This window comes from Mycothermus thermophilus, assembly GCF_041956435.1.
Source record: "Mycothermus thermophilus strain CBS 625.91 unplaced genomic scaffold VTJ04scaffold_1, whole genome shotgun sequence".
Taxonomy (NCBI): domain Eukaryota; kingdom Fungi; phylum Ascomycota; class Sordariomycetes; order Sordariales; family Chaetomiaceae; genus Mycothermus; species Mycothermus thermophilus.
The window spans coordinates 498,072-516,818 of NW_027191427.1; the positions used below are offsets into that span (position 1 = coordinate 498,072).

General features: G+C 55.4%; 6 protein-coding genes across 6 annotated transcripts; 4 read left to right on the forward strand and 2 right to left on the reverse strand.

Annotated features, from left to right (window-relative positions):
- Positions 1-782: 782 nt before the first annotated feature.
- On the forward strand, positions 783-2,512 carry VTJ04DRAFT_176 (uncharacterized protein; the record flags this gene model as incomplete). Its single annotated transcript, XM_069359482.1, has 5 exons — positions 783-941; positions 1,005-1,260; positions 1,325-2,124; positions 2,197-2,281; positions 2,346-2,512. The coding sequence occupies 5 exons, from the start codon at positions 783-785 to the stop codon at positions 2,510-2,512; spliced, it is 1,467 nt and encodes a 488-aa protein (XP_069222786.1).
- Positions 2,513-3,244: 732 nt separating this feature from the next.
- On the forward strand, positions 3,245-4,170 carry VTJ04DRAFT_177 (uncharacterized protein; the record flags this gene model as incomplete). Its single annotated transcript, XM_069359493.1, has 2 exons — positions 3,245-3,685; positions 3,763-4,170. The coding sequence occupies 2 exons, from the start codon at positions 3,245-3,247 to the stop codon at positions 4,168-4,170; spliced, it is 849 nt and encodes a 282-aa protein (XP_069222787.1).
- A 363-nt stretch (positions 4,171-4,533) lies between these two features.
- On the reverse strand, positions 4,534-6,089 carry VTJ04DRAFT_178 (60S ribosomal protein uL30; the record flags this gene model as incomplete). Its single annotated transcript, XM_069359504.1, has 4 exons — positions 4,534-4,993; positions 5,053-5,219; positions 5,404-5,515; positions 6,079-6,089. 4 exons carry the CDS (start codon positions 6,087-6,089, stop codon positions 4,534-4,536), a joined length of 750 nt encoding a protein of 249 aa, XP_069222788.1.
- Positions 6,090-6,464: 375 nt separating this feature from the next.
- Positions 6,465-7,216, forward strand: VTJ04DRAFT_179 (40S ribosomal protein uS11; the record flags this gene model as incomplete). Its single annotated transcript, XM_069359515.1, has 5 exons — positions 6,465-6,549; positions 6,615-6,637; positions 6,694-6,725; positions 6,848-7,008; positions 7,065-7,216. The coding sequence occupies 5 exons, from the start codon at positions 6,465-6,467 to the stop codon at positions 7,214-7,216; spliced, it is 453 nt and encodes a 150-aa protein (XP_069222789.1).
- Positions 7,217-7,904: 688 nt separating this feature from the next.
- On the reverse strand, positions 7,905-10,591 carry VTJ04DRAFT_180 (uncharacterized protein; the record flags this gene model as incomplete). Its single annotated transcript, XM_069359527.1, has 3 exons — positions 7,905-9,164; positions 9,222-10,201; positions 10,255-10,591. The coding sequence occupies 3 exons, from the start codon at positions 10,589-10,591 to the stop codon at positions 7,905-7,907; spliced, it is 2,577 nt and encodes an 858-aa protein (XP_069222790.1).
- An 877-nt stretch (positions 10,592-11,468) lies between these two features.
- On the forward strand, positions 11,469-18,661 carry VTJ04DRAFT_181 (uncharacterized protein; the record flags this gene model as incomplete). Its single annotated transcript, XM_069359538.1, has 2 exons — positions 11,469-16,115; positions 16,184-18,661. The coding sequence occupies 2 exons, from the start codon at positions 11,469-11,471 to the stop codon at positions 18,659-18,661; spliced, it is 7,125 nt and encodes a 2,374-aa protein (XP_069222791.1).
- Positions 18,662-18,747: the final 86 nt, after the last annotated feature.

The window sequence follows — 18,747 nt, forward strand, 5'->3', positions numbered from 1 at the left end:
TCCGGACCACATTTTACGACCCTCCGAGCATCCAATCATCATTGAACTTGGCCTTTGGCGCCCAGGTACCCATGTAGTGAGGGACATAGATACCAAGCAGTGCTCTTAGTGTTTAGCACCACAAGAGATATGAAGGGCAAAACTGACCTCATTCAATAACCTGGAATCCTCTCCACAGCGCTACTATCCAGAACTTTTGCTCATGATTTGACTTTTCTTCTGTTGGATGAAACGATAGCCCCAGGGCTGCGTATCGCCGTCCCCGTTGTCGGGTTCAACATCGGGATGATAGGTCTGGAGGCTGTCTTACCTGGCTTACACGGCAGCGATCCAGGGCCGTGCGGTGACGATGCTTAGGAGGGCTGTCTGCATGTCAAGTGGGCAGCATGTTTGACGCTCACCCAATTAGGAAACTCAAGAACTTACACGCCCCCCTTCTTCACATGGGAGTGACGGTGATAGCATGACTTCCCAAAGGACCTTAATTGCTCAGGGGGGGTATGAGGCGACGGATGATACCCTTCGAAAGAATAGTTTAAGTACAACACCGAGGAACATTCGAAGGCCATCTTGCCCTCCCTCCGTGAGCCTGTTCCCCCGTCCAGGCTCTTGGGCTTGACGCTCATTCTGCGAATCGCATCATTCCTTCTTGTCACTCCTTTTTATTGTTCGATTCTTTTCTGCCTGTGGATCAGGTATCCTTTCTTTCATTTCGCCCCTACCTCCTGAAAACTGCCTTTCACTTCCAATCTGGGGTTTTGGCTTTGTTCTACACCGTGATCATGGTCCATTCGTTGGGATGGTTTCTCAGCTGGGTTGCTCTCTCGGCAGCCAGCCCGTTGCAGGGTAGAGCTGTTGATTCATTGAACGAGGAGGCCACTGCAGAAGCTCACCAGCGTGATGATACCGCCACCAGAGCATTCTCCAATGTCCAAATTAAGGTTTGTTTCCCTCATCCATGTCTCCCGTTCAAGGGTCTTGACATACACTAACGGTCAACGAAGACATCGGATGGAAGGTGCCTCTTTGTTGACAAGCTCTCGGGAGACTTCCGAGCGAACCTGACGCCGATACAAGTTGCCGACTGTGGGTCGACAGATGGACAAGGCTGGGACATCATCACCGCTGGAAAGCATATCCGGGGAGACAACGTGATGCTTGTAGTCAGCACCCTGACGCAAGCCTGTTTCAACTTCGATCCTCGTCGGCAGGCAGGGAACCAAGTTATTCTCTTCTCGTGCGGTGGTCGCGCTGACGGGAGTGAGTGAACCATCCTCATCAATGATTTTAGTTGATATGCATCTTGGGGCTAACACCTCCTAAGGCGGAGAAGTGACCGACTCACAACTCTTTGCATTTGATGGCAATGGAGGGACAATAACCTTCCAACCCCAGAACCAGAAGGGATCGTGTTTGGTTGTTAAGGACAATTCTCTTGACATTGCCCCGTGCGATGACGCCGATTCCAACCAAACATTTACCATCGACGGTGGCATCTCTGGTACTCCAAGTTCTGAAACGACAAGCACAACAACCAGTAGTGCCACTGACACAGTTGCTACAACCACCACCACCACCACCACCGGCAGAGGCCGCAATCGCAACCGCACTAGCACGGCCACCTCGTCCAGCAGCAGTGGCATCGAGAGTGAGAGCCCAGGCCAATCTATCACGACTTGCTCGCCGATAACCCGCACCGTGACAGAGACCGTAATCGCGACACCAGATAACTCAGCGACAGAAACACCCGAGACAACGGAGACAACTTCCTCGACTGCGACAACAGCGAGTGGAGGTAACGGAGGCCAAGGGATTCCAACTTTCAACCCAACTGAACCGGTCCCAGTGTCGAGGGCTGGCGGCACCCTGAATCCCACAGCGGCGGCAGAGGCCCATGAGCGGGACGAAACAGCCACTCGAGTTTTCTCCAACGTCGAGATCCGCGCACCCAACGGGAAGTGCCTGTTCGTCGATCCAACGGCAGGCGACTTCCGGCAGAACTTGATCCCCATATCCCTTGTCGAATGCTCGGGCTCGCCGAACGAGAAGTGGGATGTCATCTCGCAGGGCAAGCACAATGATGCCAACCCTAACCGGCCAGCGGTGTTGGTTGTCAGCGCATTGGTAGGTTGACTGAACTTGGAGAGCCGTTCTACACCCGAATCAGTCGATTGACAGTTCTTTCTCTGTACATAGACCCAAGGGTGCATCAGCTTCGATGGCCGGAGGAATGCTGGTGATACCGTCATTCTGTTCTCCTGTGGTGGCCGTGCAGCTGGAGGTAAGGACATGGAGCTGTTGGAGTCCGAGGCCCCGCATCAGTAGACGCTGACCTCTCCTTATAGACGGTGGAACGGATCCAAACCAGCTGTTCCCGAACATCGGGCAGACAAGCTTCGCCTTTGCTCCCACGGGGGAGGACAACCGTACCTGTATCCTGCCTGGCGACGACCGTCTTGAGTCTGGTCCTTGCCCGACTGATGGGTCCCAGCTGTTCACAGTTTTTCTGTGAATGTCTTATGTGATGTTGGGTACCCAGGCCATGACAGGGGCAGTTTCTGGGTTCCTGAAAATTCAGGTCTGGAGCTCTAGAGCTCTGTGAAGAAGTTTGAGGTGTCTGGTTCTTGGGAGCCAGAGGCCGTGTATATTATTCTTTCCCATTTTTTCTTTTACCCCTTTTTATTCTGACTTGCGATTCTTTCTTTCAACCAACATTATTGTGTACTCCCAGTCTACTCTCGAGTTCAATTCATCCTAAATCCTCGAGGCCGAAGACAGTGCTACGGATACTAACAGTAGGTAGCATGGTTGACAGCGGTTGAAAATTGGTACATCCCTAAGGTAGGTGCCTGGTAGACAGTAGATCCTAAAACAGTGCAGATGTGACCAAGAGGCTGTGAGCCAGAACAAGCCGGGAGTCCGAGATCCATTGCGTCGAGTAGCATCCAGGGGCTTCATCCCAGAGAACGTTGGTGATTGTTGGGAGTTTATTGCCAGGTGCTTCACCCCACGAGGACCCGCCACATGACTGTGGCGAGGTGGCTCCGGGAAAGCGGGGCACGCCATGCGGAGCACCGGCCCGGGCCTTGGGCCGAGCAAGGTCGGCGATTCCATCCATTGACATCATGTCTGAATTTTTACAGCGCCTCGAAAACAAGCTGTTCCGTGATAGGTACCTAGCTTCTTGACTTACCTAGCTACAACCGAGGCCCGGCCCCGGTTGCGCTGAACAACAACTACATCCATGCTACCGATACCTTGCGCCAACGCGCCCATACCTGCCAGCCTCTTTGTCCGGCTGCGCACAAATCTCAGAGCTGTCTCCGGTTCACGGCTGCTTTTCGAGATCTCCTTGCCTCGGCCCTCGCGCTTCCAAGTCCCTCTCGTGCAGCAGCAGCATGCGCGATTGAGTTACGTCGCTCCCTATGCCGTCTCTCCAAGTCTACGCCATACCTGGCCGTCTTCGCATCTTCTCCTGACCGACAGCGGTTCATTATGGGATGGATCGCTCACACGGCGCTTGTCGCGGAACCCGGCCCGGCGGAAACCAGTTACTCTCACTTGCAACAGTTCCGCGTCGTTCGCTACCTCTTCTTCCTGGAGGGCAACGAAAGCAATCTTCAATCCTCAATCCGACAATGAGGGCAAGGAAATGACGTTGGAGATCACGCCTCGCGCGGGCAAGGTACATTGGTTCTCCGCCCCGACGGGCCTTCACTTTCATCATTCTGTCGCTGCTAACGGGCCTCTCTTCTTTTCCAGCGTCTTTCTGAAATCATGGCCAAAGATTCCAACCCCCGCCTCGCACTCCGCATTCAAGTTGAAAGCGGCGGCTGCCATGGCTTCCAGTATGTTATGAAGCTGGTGACGCTTCCCGCAACGCTTCCCACATCAGACTCCCCCGCGCCCTCGGCCGATGAAGATCCTTCAGCCCCCATACATAACGACGACACGATATTCTCGTATACTCCAGATGACAGCGGCCCCGCCCCAGGGGTCGATCCTTTGTCCCTGCCCAAAATTATCCTCGACCTGCCGTCTTTGGAGCTCTTGAAGGGCAGTAAGGTGGACTTCACAATGGAATTGATCGGTTCACAATTCAAGATTGTGGACAACCCGTTAGCAACGAGCAGCTGTGGATGTGGGACAAGCTTTGACATCAAGATATGAACGGGGAAGGGAGATTTTGATGATGCTTGGGACGGCATGGGTGGCTTGCAGTGGATCTGAGGTTGTATACTAGGTGGTCATGTTTCAGTGTTTAGAGGTAGACACGACACGCAATGGTCACGACATAGATAAATGGCAGGCGATCTCTAGCATTGGCTTGACCCCGAGGTTTTCTACTCGCACCTTCAGGACAGTCTAGATCAGGAGCCATTGGGATGAATTGGTTGTGGTGCGCGAAAACAACATCATATTGAGTTCATTCCCAGAGAGCCACGCTGATTTTGTTCACCGTAAAACGCCGAGTTCCCATCGCCACTGCCCAACGACCCAAATCCCGTGAACTTCAGACCGCTGAAAACCAGCTTAGTTCATCTGCCTGATGAGAGCGTTGATGTGCTCCTCCCGGTTGCCGAGGTCACCGCCCTCGATGAAGTGCTTGAACTTGCGGGGACGGAAACCGCCGTTGGGGTTGCTGAGCTTGAAAGGCCAGAGGAAGTTGGAGGCCTGCTTGAAGTTGGGGCCAACCGTGTAGATCTCGTGGATCAGATCCTCAATGCAGATGATGCCGTACTTTCCGAGGTTCTCCTCGATGATGGAGTTGTCGGTGAGGGCAATGCGCTGGCCGTTGACCTTGCCATAGCCGCGCTTGTAGATGAGCTCACGGACGCTCTTGAGGTTGGGGTAGCCATAGGCAACCCAAGGCTCGACAAGCTTGATCATCTCCGCGGTGGCCTTGGTGACGCGGACAAAGACACCGTTGTTGATCTGGAGGAGACGGAGAAGCTGCAGGATCTTGCGCGGCTTGGGAGGGATCTTGTTGATACTGGAAGGGCGTTAGTCATGCCGCAGCCTGGGTGATTTCGTAAACGCGAGATCACTTACCCCTTGATGCGAATGACGAAGATCAACTTGGCCTCAGCAGGGATATAGAAGGAGTTGTCCTGCTTGGCAGCGCGGGCCAAGCGGATCTTCTCGCGCTCGGCATCGCGGTACTCCTTCACGTACTTCTCAGCACGCTTGAAGATGACGCCGCGCTTCTCCTTGTTGGCCTAAAGGAGAACACACTGTTAGTAAAGTCCAGGCAAAGCTGAATGTACCAACTGGTGCTCGCAAGACAGCTCGATCAGACCCGAAAGATGGTATAACTTTAGCAACAGCATCGACGTGTCTAGTCGCTAGGTATGTTGTGCATCATGTCGTTCACGCGAGCACCGAAAACAGGGAAACACCAACCTTCTTGCGCTTCTCGATCTCGGCTGCGCGCTCGGCACGGGCCTTCTCCTGCGACTTGCGCTTCTTGAGAAGCGTCTCAGGAACGAGGATGTCGTTCTGGGTGGGGACGGTCCTGCACAAACGATTAGTTCGTAGTCCAACATACCGAAGTATGCGGTAGAGCGCCGGTGGAGAATTGCTGCGTATTGCGACATTCTCTCGTGGCTAACTCGAGTGCCCAACGTTGTCGGACGGCATGCTCCTCAGCATGAGTGCCGTGACTGGCAACTCGTCCGAGGGCGTGTGGTTTGCCGCCTCGCAACACCTTGGACGGAATCCAAGACTTTTTGCTCGCATTGGTGTATAGAGCCGGCCCAATGTGGCATCGATCGAGTCGAATCGAGCCAAGTCGAGGCGGCGTTCACGACCAAGCGGCACTGAATTTCAGGGAGAAGACAGAGTCTTCAACCCCAACACCCCTCGACACATCTCTCAGACGACAAGCAGGACCGGTTCCAGCCTGGCGAAAAAGGGAGAGTCGAAGGAGGGATCGAGCTGGAGCAATGCCAGGTTCGAAGTTCGAAGCCAGGCAGAGCAACCAGTGAGAGGACTACGCCAATCTGCAGAATCTCGTCAAGTAACACCCGACGATACCATGGGAAGTCGATGAAGGGGAGAACTTAGGGTATGGCATACGTGGGAGCCATCTTGTCGGATTGTCGACCTCGTTGGGCGGCGTTGAAGTTCGTCGTTGGTCGTCGGTCGGTTCAAGGGTCGGGAGGAGGGAAAAAGCTGGGGAGATTTTGGTGGCTCAAGAAAATGAGGAAGGAGTTGGTCCGTGCGTCTCTCCAGCACGCTTGGTTGTGTGCGAAAGTGGGTCCCAAATCGCGCTGGCCTTAGGGCTTGAGCCTGAAAAAGTTACCCCACATTCTGGATTCTGCCGCCCCTCACCGCCCAGAATCCCAAGGCCATTCCTCACCGCACCCGTCAAAATTCAGAAGTTCACTGTTGTCTGGTGTGCATTCGCAGGAACAACAACCACCGCCAACCCCAGAGATCACCGGATCGCCACAACAGTCAAGATGCCCCCGAAGAAGGCCGCCCGTCCCGCTCAGGAGAACATCTCCCTCGGACCTCAGGTCCGCGAGGGTGAGCTCGTTTTCGGCGGTGAGTAACCTTGCAGCCCGTCGCCGTGATGTCCCAGCAGTATTGCTGACTGATGGACTGTGCAGTTGCCCGCATCTTCGCCAGCTTCGTGAGCCACGCCCCTCTTCCTGCCTCGACTGGAACATAATTGCTAACTATCTCAAGAACGACACCTTCGTCCACGTCACCGATCTCAGGTTCGTGCATCCGACTGCAACAGTGAGCATGGTGCGGAGAGGAAGTGGGCTTGTGCTTCACCCCGCCCCATGCCTTTGTGTGCTTAATATACCGAAGGAGTTGTGGGCTAATGCTTTTACAGCGGTCGCGAAACCATCTGCCGTGTCACCGGTGGCATGAAGGTCAAGGCTGACCGCGACGAGTCGTCCCCGTACGCTGCCATGCTTGCGGCCCAGGATGTCGCCGCTCGTTGCAAGGAGCTCGGCATCACTGCCCTCCACATCAAGATCCGTGCCACTGGTGGTATGTTGAGCCTGTCCTGGCTTGTTGCCAATTGACTACTAATGACGTGCGTACAGGCAACGGCACCAAGACTCCTGGCCCCGGTGCTCAGTCCGCCCTCCGCGCCCTGGCCCGTGCCGGCATGAAGATTGGTCGCATTGAGGACGTCACCCCCACGCCGTCCGACTCGACTCGCCGCAAGGGTGGTCGCCGTGGTCGCCGTCTCTAAATCCTCCGATCCTGGTGGTTGCGATTCTGGGAGCGCTCGGTTATGGGTTGGGTTTCCGCTGTGGTGTGGACAATTACGAGGAGAACGGCCTGAGATTGCCTGGTCTCCACTTTCCGACGCATGTCACTTGTTCCTTATGGCACAGCTGCAGCACTTGAGATAGAAAATCAAGGCAGGGCTACTACGGTAGTCTGGAACAACGCTGCCTCGCGTCTAGGTCACCGCAGCCCTGAGCCCTCTCGGCTCTTTCCAGAAAAACAATCATCACTGCTGATACCAGTCTTGACTTGTGTGTGTTGTGCATGTGTGGCTGTTGGGTGCTTGATGTCTGGTCTTATTATCCAGGCGAGCGCCCTCACCATCCTGACTGTATCGGAGATGGCCCGTTTGTGTCGGCAGACACGACATTCCAGCTTCTTGGATCCATCACAAAGACAAAGTACGGCAAGAATAGGGACTAAGAGTTCATGAGATCGACAACACATGTTCAAATGGTAGCGAGCACGACGTGGCTCCAGGGGAGCCTTGGGAGGAAGACATGTAGATTTCATGATCGCATTCCCATGAGCCCTATCGCGGCACGAAGCGTTACCATACTAAAGACCAGTTTTATGCGTCACACGCCCCATGCCCTGGAATTTAACGAGAAGGAAAATCACCGATCACATCCCATCGCCCCGAGTCTCAGCTAACCGCGAACTGCCGCCCCGAGAGCGCCGCCCGTGAACTGCGTGCCGCCAGCTTGCCGTTGGGCAGTGCCAGTCCTTGGGCCACCCCTGCCAGTCCGTTGGCCGCCCGTCCGTTGGGCACCTTGCCTGCCATCCTTCCTGCTGAAAGCGTTGGCCGAGCCCTGGGTCCTCACTTCGAGGGTGCGCTCATTGGTTTCAATCAGGGCGCTGGCCTTGTCCGAGAGGGCCAGGGCCAGACTCTGAAGGCGACTGAGCTCAACACCCTTCCGGAAGATGACTGTCTCGGTGACTTGGTCCAAGGCCGCAGCGAGCTCCTCGTGGCTGATCATCTTGCTGACGACCGCCGCCACCTTGGCTGGCTCAAGCTCGAACATGGTGCTCAGGGTCTGGATGGCCAACGTGTCATAGAAGGGAGCGTACGTGAAGAGGTACGTCCGGAGACCCTCCTCTTGGATCTGCTTCGCGAGCATAGCCTTGATGTCGTCGGTGTTCGGCATCAGGTCCCAGATTTTGATGTTGTGGATGAACTGGATAGCCTTCTTCCACTCGCCAGCCGCGAGAGCCTTGGACGCCTGCATGACGTGGTCGCGAGTGTTCTCCGGCGGGCCCGTGAAGATTTGCCTCTCGTGATATTCTAGCATGCGCCGGTATGTCTTGCTGATGACCCGCTTCTTGATGTCCGGCGAGGAGCCAATCTGGGCCAGAAGAGGGATCTCGAGCAACATGCTACAGGTAAGGTAGACGCACTCGAGAAGCTCAAGGTTGATGTGCATGTGGAACGGGAGTTGCCGTTGCTTCTCGAGCCTCTCCTGTTCCGGTGAGACTTGGCCGAACCGCTGCATCATGACACCCTGGGCAAGGAGCTCCTTCTGGCGCCCGCTGCCACAGATGTCCTGCAGAGTGTTCTGGGCATCGTACACGAGACCTTTGCGGAAAGCGCATAGACCCACTTGGACCAATGTCCTGTTGTAGAGGATCTGAGTGGCCACGTCGAAGTTGGTGATGTTCTCTTGCAGATGGGATGTGAGCATCATGTCACGCGCCTTGTAATATTCGTCATGCAGAGCCAGGAAGTAAATCTGGCAGAGCATGGCGCGCGCGCGGATAATGCCCTCGCTGTTGTGGAACAGATAACTGCAAAGAGCCTGGATAAGCTTGCCGGCATCCCCGAGGAGACTCCGAGGAGCGATGGCCGAGTCCACGGAGCTCGGAACCTGCTTCCACGAATTCTCCTCCAAGATCTTGACAACTTGGGCAGGCTAGTTTTCGTTAACAGAGTGTTCAAACAACCGCCCAAAGGAAAGTCGGACACATACCTTGAAATAGATGTGATCCAGCCGGCGCTGGACGATCCGGTTCAAGCTTTCCTGAGGGACATCAAGGGACGAATCCTTCTTAATGGTCTCGTAGTAGAGAAGCCCACGCAGAATGGCATTGTAGATCGAAGTCTCATCGGTCAACCTGTCGATGTACTCGGGAGTGTGCGGGTCGATGTTCTGGAGCGAACGGGTGAGCTCGTCATCCAAGCGTTCGATGTACGACACGACGCTGCCCGGAACCGTGATGTGCTTGTCACCAGGGCCAAGGACAGGGACCTTCTCGTCATCCTCCCACTCCTCCGCAGTCTCAACAACGATGTGATCCCTGTGAGTCTCCAGCAGGGTCAACAGAGCTCCAAGCTCCTTCTCTGCCGCCTTCCAGTGCTCCAAGGGCATGGCATTCGAGCCCGAGCCGAGGTCGAAACGAGCGGAAATGAGGGTTTGGAGGACCCGGATCTTGAGATAGGGAGTCTCGGCAACACGGTTGAGCTCTTCCATGATCCTAATCTGTTCATTGCGGTCGGTGTTCTTCCTTCCCCTCGACTCGATGATGGCGCGAAGGTGCTTTTGGATGCTCTCGGGGGAGAAGGGGATGGCCTTGCCCTTCTTGTCAACGATTGAGAAGCCCTTCTCATCCTCCTCGCCGACTTCCGGGCCAGCCGAGTCCTGAAGCTTGAGCTTGGTGGGCTTCGGGAGCGGAAGAGGTTCTTCTTCATCCGAGGACTCCATGAAAGCCTCGCTGTCCTTCCTGAAATCGTCGACCTGGGACTGGTATTCCTTGATGGTCTTCTTGATGCGCTGCTTGACGGCATTGAGACCACGGGCGTTTGTCGCGTTCATCTTCTTGGGCGTGACCTTTTGCTTGGCCAGAGCTTCGTTCATGAAATCCTCCAGCTCGGCAACACACTTGATGTACGACTTGGGTGCCTTGGCGCCATCTTGAAGCTTTACAACCTGGCGGTTGAGTTTGTCGAACTCTGAATGCGGTCAGCAAGAGTCCCAACACCCAAGGGCTAAAACGCCGACATACCATTCGCGATAGTGCCCCAGTCGCCGATTTTCTGGCTGTTTTGAATGGCCGTGATGGTCGCTTCAAGTTCATCGAAACGCTTGTCCTTGGCGCTCTTGACTTTGGTCTCTTTATCATCGTCGCTCTCCTCGCTTTCGGACCCGGCATCGACAAGAAAGCGACTAACACCCTTCTTCGGTCCGGCATCGTCATCACTCGACTCCTCGCTCGACTCCTCCTCGCTCGACTCCTCCTGGTCCAGCTCCTCCTCCTCTTCCTCCTCGGAGGTGTACAGCTCCTCCTCGTCGGAGCTGCTCTCAGTGGAGCTGTCGTCGCCGCCGCGGAAGAACCGAGACATGGTGGGCTTGAGTCGAAAGATGTGCAGATAACCGGTTGAACTTCGAAAGGGATGCGACAGTGCACCCCGCGTTGTTGTGGTCGGTGATGGATGACTGAAAGTCCTGGTGGAGGTTGGAGGGGTCAGGAATTAATTTTCAGAATGGTGATTTTCTGGTGGGGCAAGTTTTGGGGCTCAGGGATTCGTCCTCAGCGGCCGGATGCGCAGCGTGCTGCCGTAGTTCAACAAAGATGCAGCCCCGCGGAGAGAAAGCTCGAGGCAGATTCCTAAATGTAATCCAGGATGAAAGAATCAATGGAAATGAATCTCGCACAGAATCTGAGATGGCGAGGATGATGTCAAATTTTGTCTTTGAATCCTCGTCACCATGAAAGTTCAGCCCCAAAAAAACTCAATTTTTCTGGGCTCCTGTCAATGGCTCGCCTCCCACCAGCCACATCCATCATGTGATATTCCACGTGATATTACAGATGTTACCACCAGTTACGCCAAGCTTTCATAGTCTCGTTGGCAATGCCTTTATCGGGGCGATGCTCCAAACGGGACTCGGCCAACCTGCCGCGTTCGATCTGCGCGCCACTGGCTTCGCGAGAGATCTTTGAGATTTTCTGTATCCAAATACACCAGCCAAAACTTTGGCTCATCATCAACTCCGACAACCGAGTCGTCACCATCTCGATCCGCAAAGGACTGGAGCCGACGGATCATCGTTTATGGAGACTCGTCTCGGTTCCCTTATCAATTGACATCGGCCTCCGTCGCGCGAGAGCGCAGCAGCCGTCGTCGCATCCTCCTTTCTCCTGTTGCAGCTTCGCTGGTTCATCAGCTCTTTTCTTCGAGACCAAACGCGCCGACACTTTCCATCAGCCAGGTCAACATGTCCTCACTTCCGCCGCCTCCTCCAGGCTGGGGCCCTCCGCCTCCGCCTCCGCCTCCGCCTCCTCCGCCTCCCGGCCCTCCGTCGTCGCTCCCTCCTCCGCCTGCGATTCCGGCGCCGCCTCCCCCCGGATACCGACCTCCAATCGACCCCCTATTCGCCAAGTTTGAGCAGAAGAAGAAAGAATGGCTTCGCATGCAGCGTAACCGGTTCGGCGAGAAAAGGAAGGGTGGCTTCGTCGAGACCCAAAAAGCGGATATGCCACCCGAACACCTGCGGAAGATCGTCAAGGATATTGGCGACGTCTCCCAGAAAAAGTACACGAGCGACAAACGCAGTTACCTCGGTGCCTTGAAGTTCATGCCGCATGCCGTGTTGAAGCTGCTCGAGAACATGCCCATGCCTTGGGAGTCAGCTCGTGAGGTTCGCGTCCTGTACCACGTCAACGGCTGCCTGACCCTCGTCAACGAGATCCCGCGCGTCATCGAGCCTGTCTTCTTCGCGCAGTGGGCAACAATGTGGAGCACCATGCGGAAAGAGAAGCGCGACCGGCGCCTGTTCAAGCGCATGCGATTCCCGCCATTCGACGATGAAGAGCCTCCCTTGTCGTGGTCCGAAAACATCGAGGATGTTGAGCCACTTGAGCCCATCCAGATGGAGCTCGACGAGGAGGAAGAGGCCGCTGTTTACGAGTGGTTCTACGATCATCAGCCGCTCATCGATACGCCTCACGTCAACGGCCCTAGCTACAAGCGGTGGAATTTGACACTCCAGCAAATGTCCAATCTCTACCGCTTGAGTCGGCCGCTGGTGACCGACGTTGTTGACCGGAATTACTTCTATCTGTTCGAGTTGAAGAGCTTCTTCACCGCCAAGGCTTTGAATGTGGCGTTACCCGGAGGCCCGCGCTTCGAGCCGCTGTACAAGGACATCAACCCGAACGATGAAGACTTTGGTGAATTCAACGCCATGGATCGCATCATCTTCCGCAATCCCATCCGGACCGAGTGCCGCGTGGCGTACCCGCACCTCTACAACTCGCTCCCGCGGAGTGTGCACCTGTCCTGGCATTCTTACCCTCAGATTGTATACACCCGTGCGAATGATCCTGACCTGCCGGCTTTCTACTTCGACAGCTCCATCAACCCGATCTCGTCGCGGGCCGTCGCGCCCAAAAATGTCAAGATTACGCATGAAGACGAGCTCTTCGGCCCCGGAAACATCGAGGAGCCTGAGGAAGAGGCCTTCGAGCTTCCCGCGGGTGTCGAGCCATTCCTTGCAGAGGAGGAGCTGGCGACCGAAGACACAGCGGCAGCCATCGAGCTCTGGTGGGCTCCATATCCTTTCGACCGGCGATCCGGTCGCATGGTGCGGGCTCAGGATGTTCCTCTTGTCAAGCATTGGTACCTGGAGCATTGTCCGCCCAAGCAACCGGTCAAGGTCCGGGTGTCTTACCAGAAGCTGCTCAAGACCTACGTCCTCAACGAGTTGCATAGGAAGCGGCCCAAGTCGCTACAGAAACAGAGCCTCCTCAGGACGTTGAAGCAGACTAAGTTCTTCCAGCAAACGACCATCGACTGGGTTGAGGCTGGCCTTCAGGTGTGCCGCCAGGGCTTCAACATGCTCAATCTCCTGATCCACCGCAAGAATCTTACCTACCTTCACCTCGACTACAACTTCAATCTGAAGCCTGTCAAGACGTTGACGACAAAGGAGAGGAAGAAGTCACGATTCGGCAACGCGTTTCATTTGATGCGCGAGATCCTGCGGCTGACCAAGCTCATCGTGGACGCCCAGGTCCAGTACCGTCTTGGCAACATCGACGCCTTTCAGCTTGCTGATGGCATCCATTACGCCTTCAACCACGTCGGGCAACTAACGGGAATGTACCGGTACAAGTATAAGCTCATGCACCAGATCCGCTCTTGCAAGGATCTGAAGCATCTCATTTACTACCGGTTCAATACCGATGCGGTTGGAAAAGGTCCAGGATGTGGCTTCTGGGCCCCGTCGTGGAGGGTTTGGCTGTTCTTCATGCGCGGCATCATCCCATTGCTTGAGCGGTGGCTCGGCAATCTCCTCTCCCGCCAGTTCGAGGGTCGCCACAGCAAAGGCGTTGCCAAAACTGTGACGAAGCAGCGCGTCGAGTCGCACTTCGATCTCGAGCTTCGTGCATCTGTCATGGCTGACCTCATGGACATGATGCCTGAGGGTATCAAGCAGAGCAAGGTCAACACAGTCCTGCAGCATCTCTCTGAGGCTTGGCGGTGCTGGAAGAGCAACATCCCATGGAAGGTCCCTGGGCTTCCGGCGCCCATTGAGAACATCATCCTCCGATATGTCAAGGCAAAGGCGGACTGGTGGATCTCTGTCGCGCATTACAACCGTGAGCGGATTCGGAGAGGTGCAACCGTTGACAAGACTGTGGCCAAAAAGAACGTTGGTCGTCTCACGCGCTTGTGGCTCAAGGCAGAACAGGAGAGGCAGCACAACCACATGAAGGACGGGCCCTACGTGTCGTCTGAGGAAGCCGTTGCCATTTACACGACGACGGTCCATTGGCTCGAGTCTCGGAAATTTTCACCGATCCCCTTCCCGAGTGTTTCGTACAAGCACGACACCAAGATTCTCATCTTGGCTCTTGAGCGCCTCCGCGAGGTGTACTCGACCAAGGGCAGATTGAATCAGAGCCAGCGCGAGGAGCTTGCCCTCATTGAGCAGGCGTACGACAGTCCGGGAACCACCTTGGAACGGATCAAGCGCTTCTTGCTCACCCAGCGTGCCTTCAAGGAGGTGGGCATCGACATGAATGACAACTACAGCACGATCAATCCCGTCTACGACATCGAGCCCATTGAGAAGATCAGCGATGCGTATCTCGATCAGTACCTGTGGTACCAGGCTGACCAGCGGCATCTGTTCCCGGCCTGGGTGAAACCGTCCGACTCCGAAGTCCCGCCCCTCCTCGTTTACAAGTGGGCACAGGGTATCAACAACTTGGACAAGGTCTGGGAGACGGCAAACGGCGAATGCAATGTCCTGGTCGAGACGCAGCTGTCCAAGGTCTATGAGAAAGTCGAGCTGACCCTGCTCAACTCGCTGCTCCGGTTGATCATGGATCACAACCTTGCCGACTACATCACAGCCAAGAACAACGTCACCTTGACGTATAAGGATATGAGCCATGTCAACAGCTACGGTATGATTCGTGGCCTCCAGTTCTCTGCCTTCGTCTTCCAGTACTACGGTTTGATCCTCGATCTCCTCTTGCTCGGCCCCCAGCGAGCGAGCGAGATTGCCGGTCCACCGCAGAACCCCAACGATTTCCTCCAGTTCCAGGACCGCGAGACAGAGACCAAGCATCCTATCCGGCTGTACACCCGCTACATCGACAAGATATGGGTGTTCTTGCGTTTCACGGCCGACGAGGCGAGGGATCTCATCCAGCGCTTCCTCACCGAGCAGCCCGATCCCAACTTTGAGAATGTCATCGGCTACAAGAGCAAGAAGTGCTGGCCAAGAGATTCACGCATGCGCTTGATGCGGCACGACGTGAATCTGGGCAGGGCTGTATTCTGGGATCTCAAGAACCGTCTTCCCCGCTCTATCACGACGATCGAGTGGGAAGACAGCTTCGTGAGCGTCTACAGCAAGGACAACCCGAACCTCCTGTTTTCCATGTGCGGCTTTGAGGTTCGTATCCTGCCAAAGTGTCGCAACCAGAACGACGAGTTCCCTGTGAAGGATAGCGTCTGGTCGCTGGTTGATAACACAACCCGAGAGCGGACAGCCCATGCTTTCCTTCAGGTGACGGAGGAAGACATCCAAAAGTTCAACAACCGCATCCGCCAGATTCTGATGTCTTCGGGATCGACCACGTTCACCAAGATTGCCAACAAGTGGAACACGGCGTTGATTGCTTTGTTCACTTACTACCGTGAAGCCGCAGTGTCAACGGTCAACTTGCTGGACACCATCGTCAAGTGTGAGACAAAGATCCAAACTCGTGTGAAGATTGGGTTGAACTCCAAGATGCCATCGCGTTTCCCCCCAGCAGTCTTCTACACGCCAAAAGAACTGGGTGGTCTCGGAATGATCTCAGGCTCCCACATCCTGATTCCTGCTAGCGACAAGCGCTGGTCCAAGCAAACGGATGTTGGCGTCACTCATTACCGGGCCGGCATGTCCCATGAAGAAGAAACGCTGATTCCCAACATCTTCCGTTACATCATCCCCTGGGAAGCCGAGTTCATCGATTCTCAGCGTGTTTGGACCGAGTACTCGCAGAAGCGTCTCGAGGCGAACCAGCAGAACAGGCGTCTTACCCTCGAGGATTTGGAGGATAGCTGGGACCGCGGCCTCCCGCGTATCAACACCCTGTTCCAAAAAGACCGCAGCACACTGAGCTTCGACAAGGGTTTCCGTGCTCGGGCCGAGTTCAAGATTTACCAGCTGATGAAGAGCAATCCCTTCTGGTGGACGAGCCAGAGGCATGATGGCAAGCTGTGGAACCTCAACGCGTATCGGACGGATGTCATCCAGGCCCTTGGCGGTGTCGAGACCATCTTGGAACACACCCTCTTCAAGGCAACGGGCTTCCCGTCATGGGAGGGTCTCTTCTGGGAGCGGGCTTCCGGCTTCGAACAGGTCAGTTATTTCACCCCTCTCGTTGCGCCCAATTTCATCGAACGCAAATGCTAACAGTTTTGGTACAGTCCATGCAATTCAAGAAGCTGACCAACGCCCAACGGTCCGGTCTCAACCAAATTCCCAACCGACGTTTCACCCTCTGGTGGTCGCCGACGATCAACCGAGCCAACGTCTATGTCGGTTTCCAGGTCCAGCTTGACTTGACGGGCATTTTCCTACACGGCAAGATCCCTACCCTGAAGATCTCCCTCATCCAGATCTTCCGTGCACATCTCTGGCAAAAGATCCATGAATCCGTGGTGATGGATCTATGTCAAGTCTTTGACCAGGAGCTGGAGGCCCTGAGCATTGAGTCGGTGCAGAAGGAAACCATCCACCCGCGCAAGTCGTACAAGATGAACAGCTCCTGCGCCGACATCCAGCTCTTTGGCAGCCCCAAGTGGAACGTGACTCGACCATCCCTGCTCTTTGACAACAAGGATGTAATCGAGGCCACCACAACCAGCAAGTTCTGGATTGACGTGCAGCTTCGTTACGGTGATTACGACTCCCACGACATCGAGAGATACGTCCGCGCGAAGTATCTCGACTACACGACGGACAGCATGAGCTTGTACCCGTCCCCGACTGGTCTGATGATCGGGATCGACCTCGCCTACAACCTTTACTCGGCCTATGGACAGTACTTCCCAGGGTTGAAGACGCTGATCCAGCAAGCCATGAGCAAGATCATGAAGGCGAACCCTGCGTTGTATGTGCTTCGCGAGCGCATCCGCAAGGGTTTGCAGCTCTACGCTTCCGAGGGCAACCAGGAATTCCTGAACTCCCAGAATTACTCGGAGTTGTTCAGCAACCAGATCCAGCTGTTCATCGACGACACGAACGTCTACCGGGTGACCATCCACAAGACGTTCGAGGGTAACTTGACAACGAAGCCGATCAACGGCGCCATTTTCATCTTCAACCCTCGGACCGGTCAGCTCTTCCTCAAGATCATTCATACCAGCGTCTGGGCGGGACAAAAGCGTCTCGGTCAGCTTGCAAAATGGAAGACGGCCGAAGAAGTGGCGGCGTTGATCCGTTCACTCCCAGTCGAAGAGCAGCCGAAGCAACTCATCGTGACACGCAAGGGCTTACTTGATCCTCTCGAAGTCAACCTTTTGGATTTCCCGAACATTTCGATTCGTGCATCGGAGCTTCAGCTGCCGTTCCAGGCTGCCATGAAGGTGGAGAAGCTAGGAGACATGATCCTGCGTGCCACGGAGCCGCAGATGGTGCTCTTCAACCTGTACGACGAGTGGCTGAAGACAATCTCGTCGTACACGGCCTTCTCCCGCCTGATCCTCATCCTTAGGGCATTGCACGTGAACCAAGACAAGACCAAGCTCATCCTGCGGCCAGACAAGACGGTGATCACGCAGGATCACCACATTTGGCCCTCGCTCACCGACGAGGAATGGATCAAGGTGGAAATGCAGCTCCGTGACCTTATCCTCCACGACTACGGGAAGAAGAACAATGTCAACGTGTCGAGCCTCACTACCAGTGAGGTGCGCGACATCATCTTGGGCATGGAGATTTCGGCGCCGTCGTTGCAGAGGCAGCAGGCCGCAGAGATCGAGAAGCAGCAGCAAGAGCAACAGCAACTCACGGCAGTCACAACCAAGACGCAGAACGTGCATGGCGAGGAGATCATTGTCACCACGACGTCTCAGTTTGAGCAGCAGACGTTCGCGTCCAAGACGGAGTGGCGCACCCGGGCGATCGCTACATCGAATCTACGCACAAGAGCCAACAACATGTATGTTGCGCCGGTGGACAGCGATGTGGATGACATCACGTATGTGATGCCCAAGAACATCCTCAAGAAGTTCATCACGATCTCGGATCTCCGGGTGCAGGTGGCCGGTTACCTGTATGGATCTTCGCCGCCCGACAACGATCAAGTCAAGGAGATCAGGTGCATTGTCATGGTGCCGCAGATCGGCGGGTTGCGCAACATTCAGCTGCCGCAGCATCTCCCTCAACATGAGCTTCTCAAGGGCATGGAGCCTCTGGGCATCATCCACACCATGTCAGGCAACGAACTTCCATACATGTCGGCTGTCGACGTGACAAACCACGCCAGGCTGATCGATGCGCACCCGACGTGGGACAAGCAAAAGACGCTGACTGTAGCCGTGGCGTTCACGCCCGGCAGCGTGTCTCTGTCCGCCTGGGCCCTCACGCCGCAAGGGTACACGTGGGGCGCCGAGAACAAGGACCTCGGCAGCGACCATCCCCAGGGCTTCTCAACGTCCATGGGCGAGAGGCGGCAATTGCTGCTCAGTGACAAGTTCAAGGGCTTTTTCCTGGTGCCAGACAACGGCAAATGGAACTACAGCTTCATGGGCAGCGCCTTCGGAGGGCTAGAGAAGAAGCCGATTCACGTCAAGCTCGACACGCCGCTGCCGTTCTACAGCGACCAGCATCGGCCTGTCCACTTCTCCAGCTTCAACGAGCTCGAGGATATCTGGGTTGACCGGCAGGATAACTTTGCATAGACGGAATGGGGATTTGCGCATACCTGGTGAGGGGAGGTGGGGTCTGTTGAGTTCTAGGTCTTTGCGAACATGGGACCGGGGAAGAG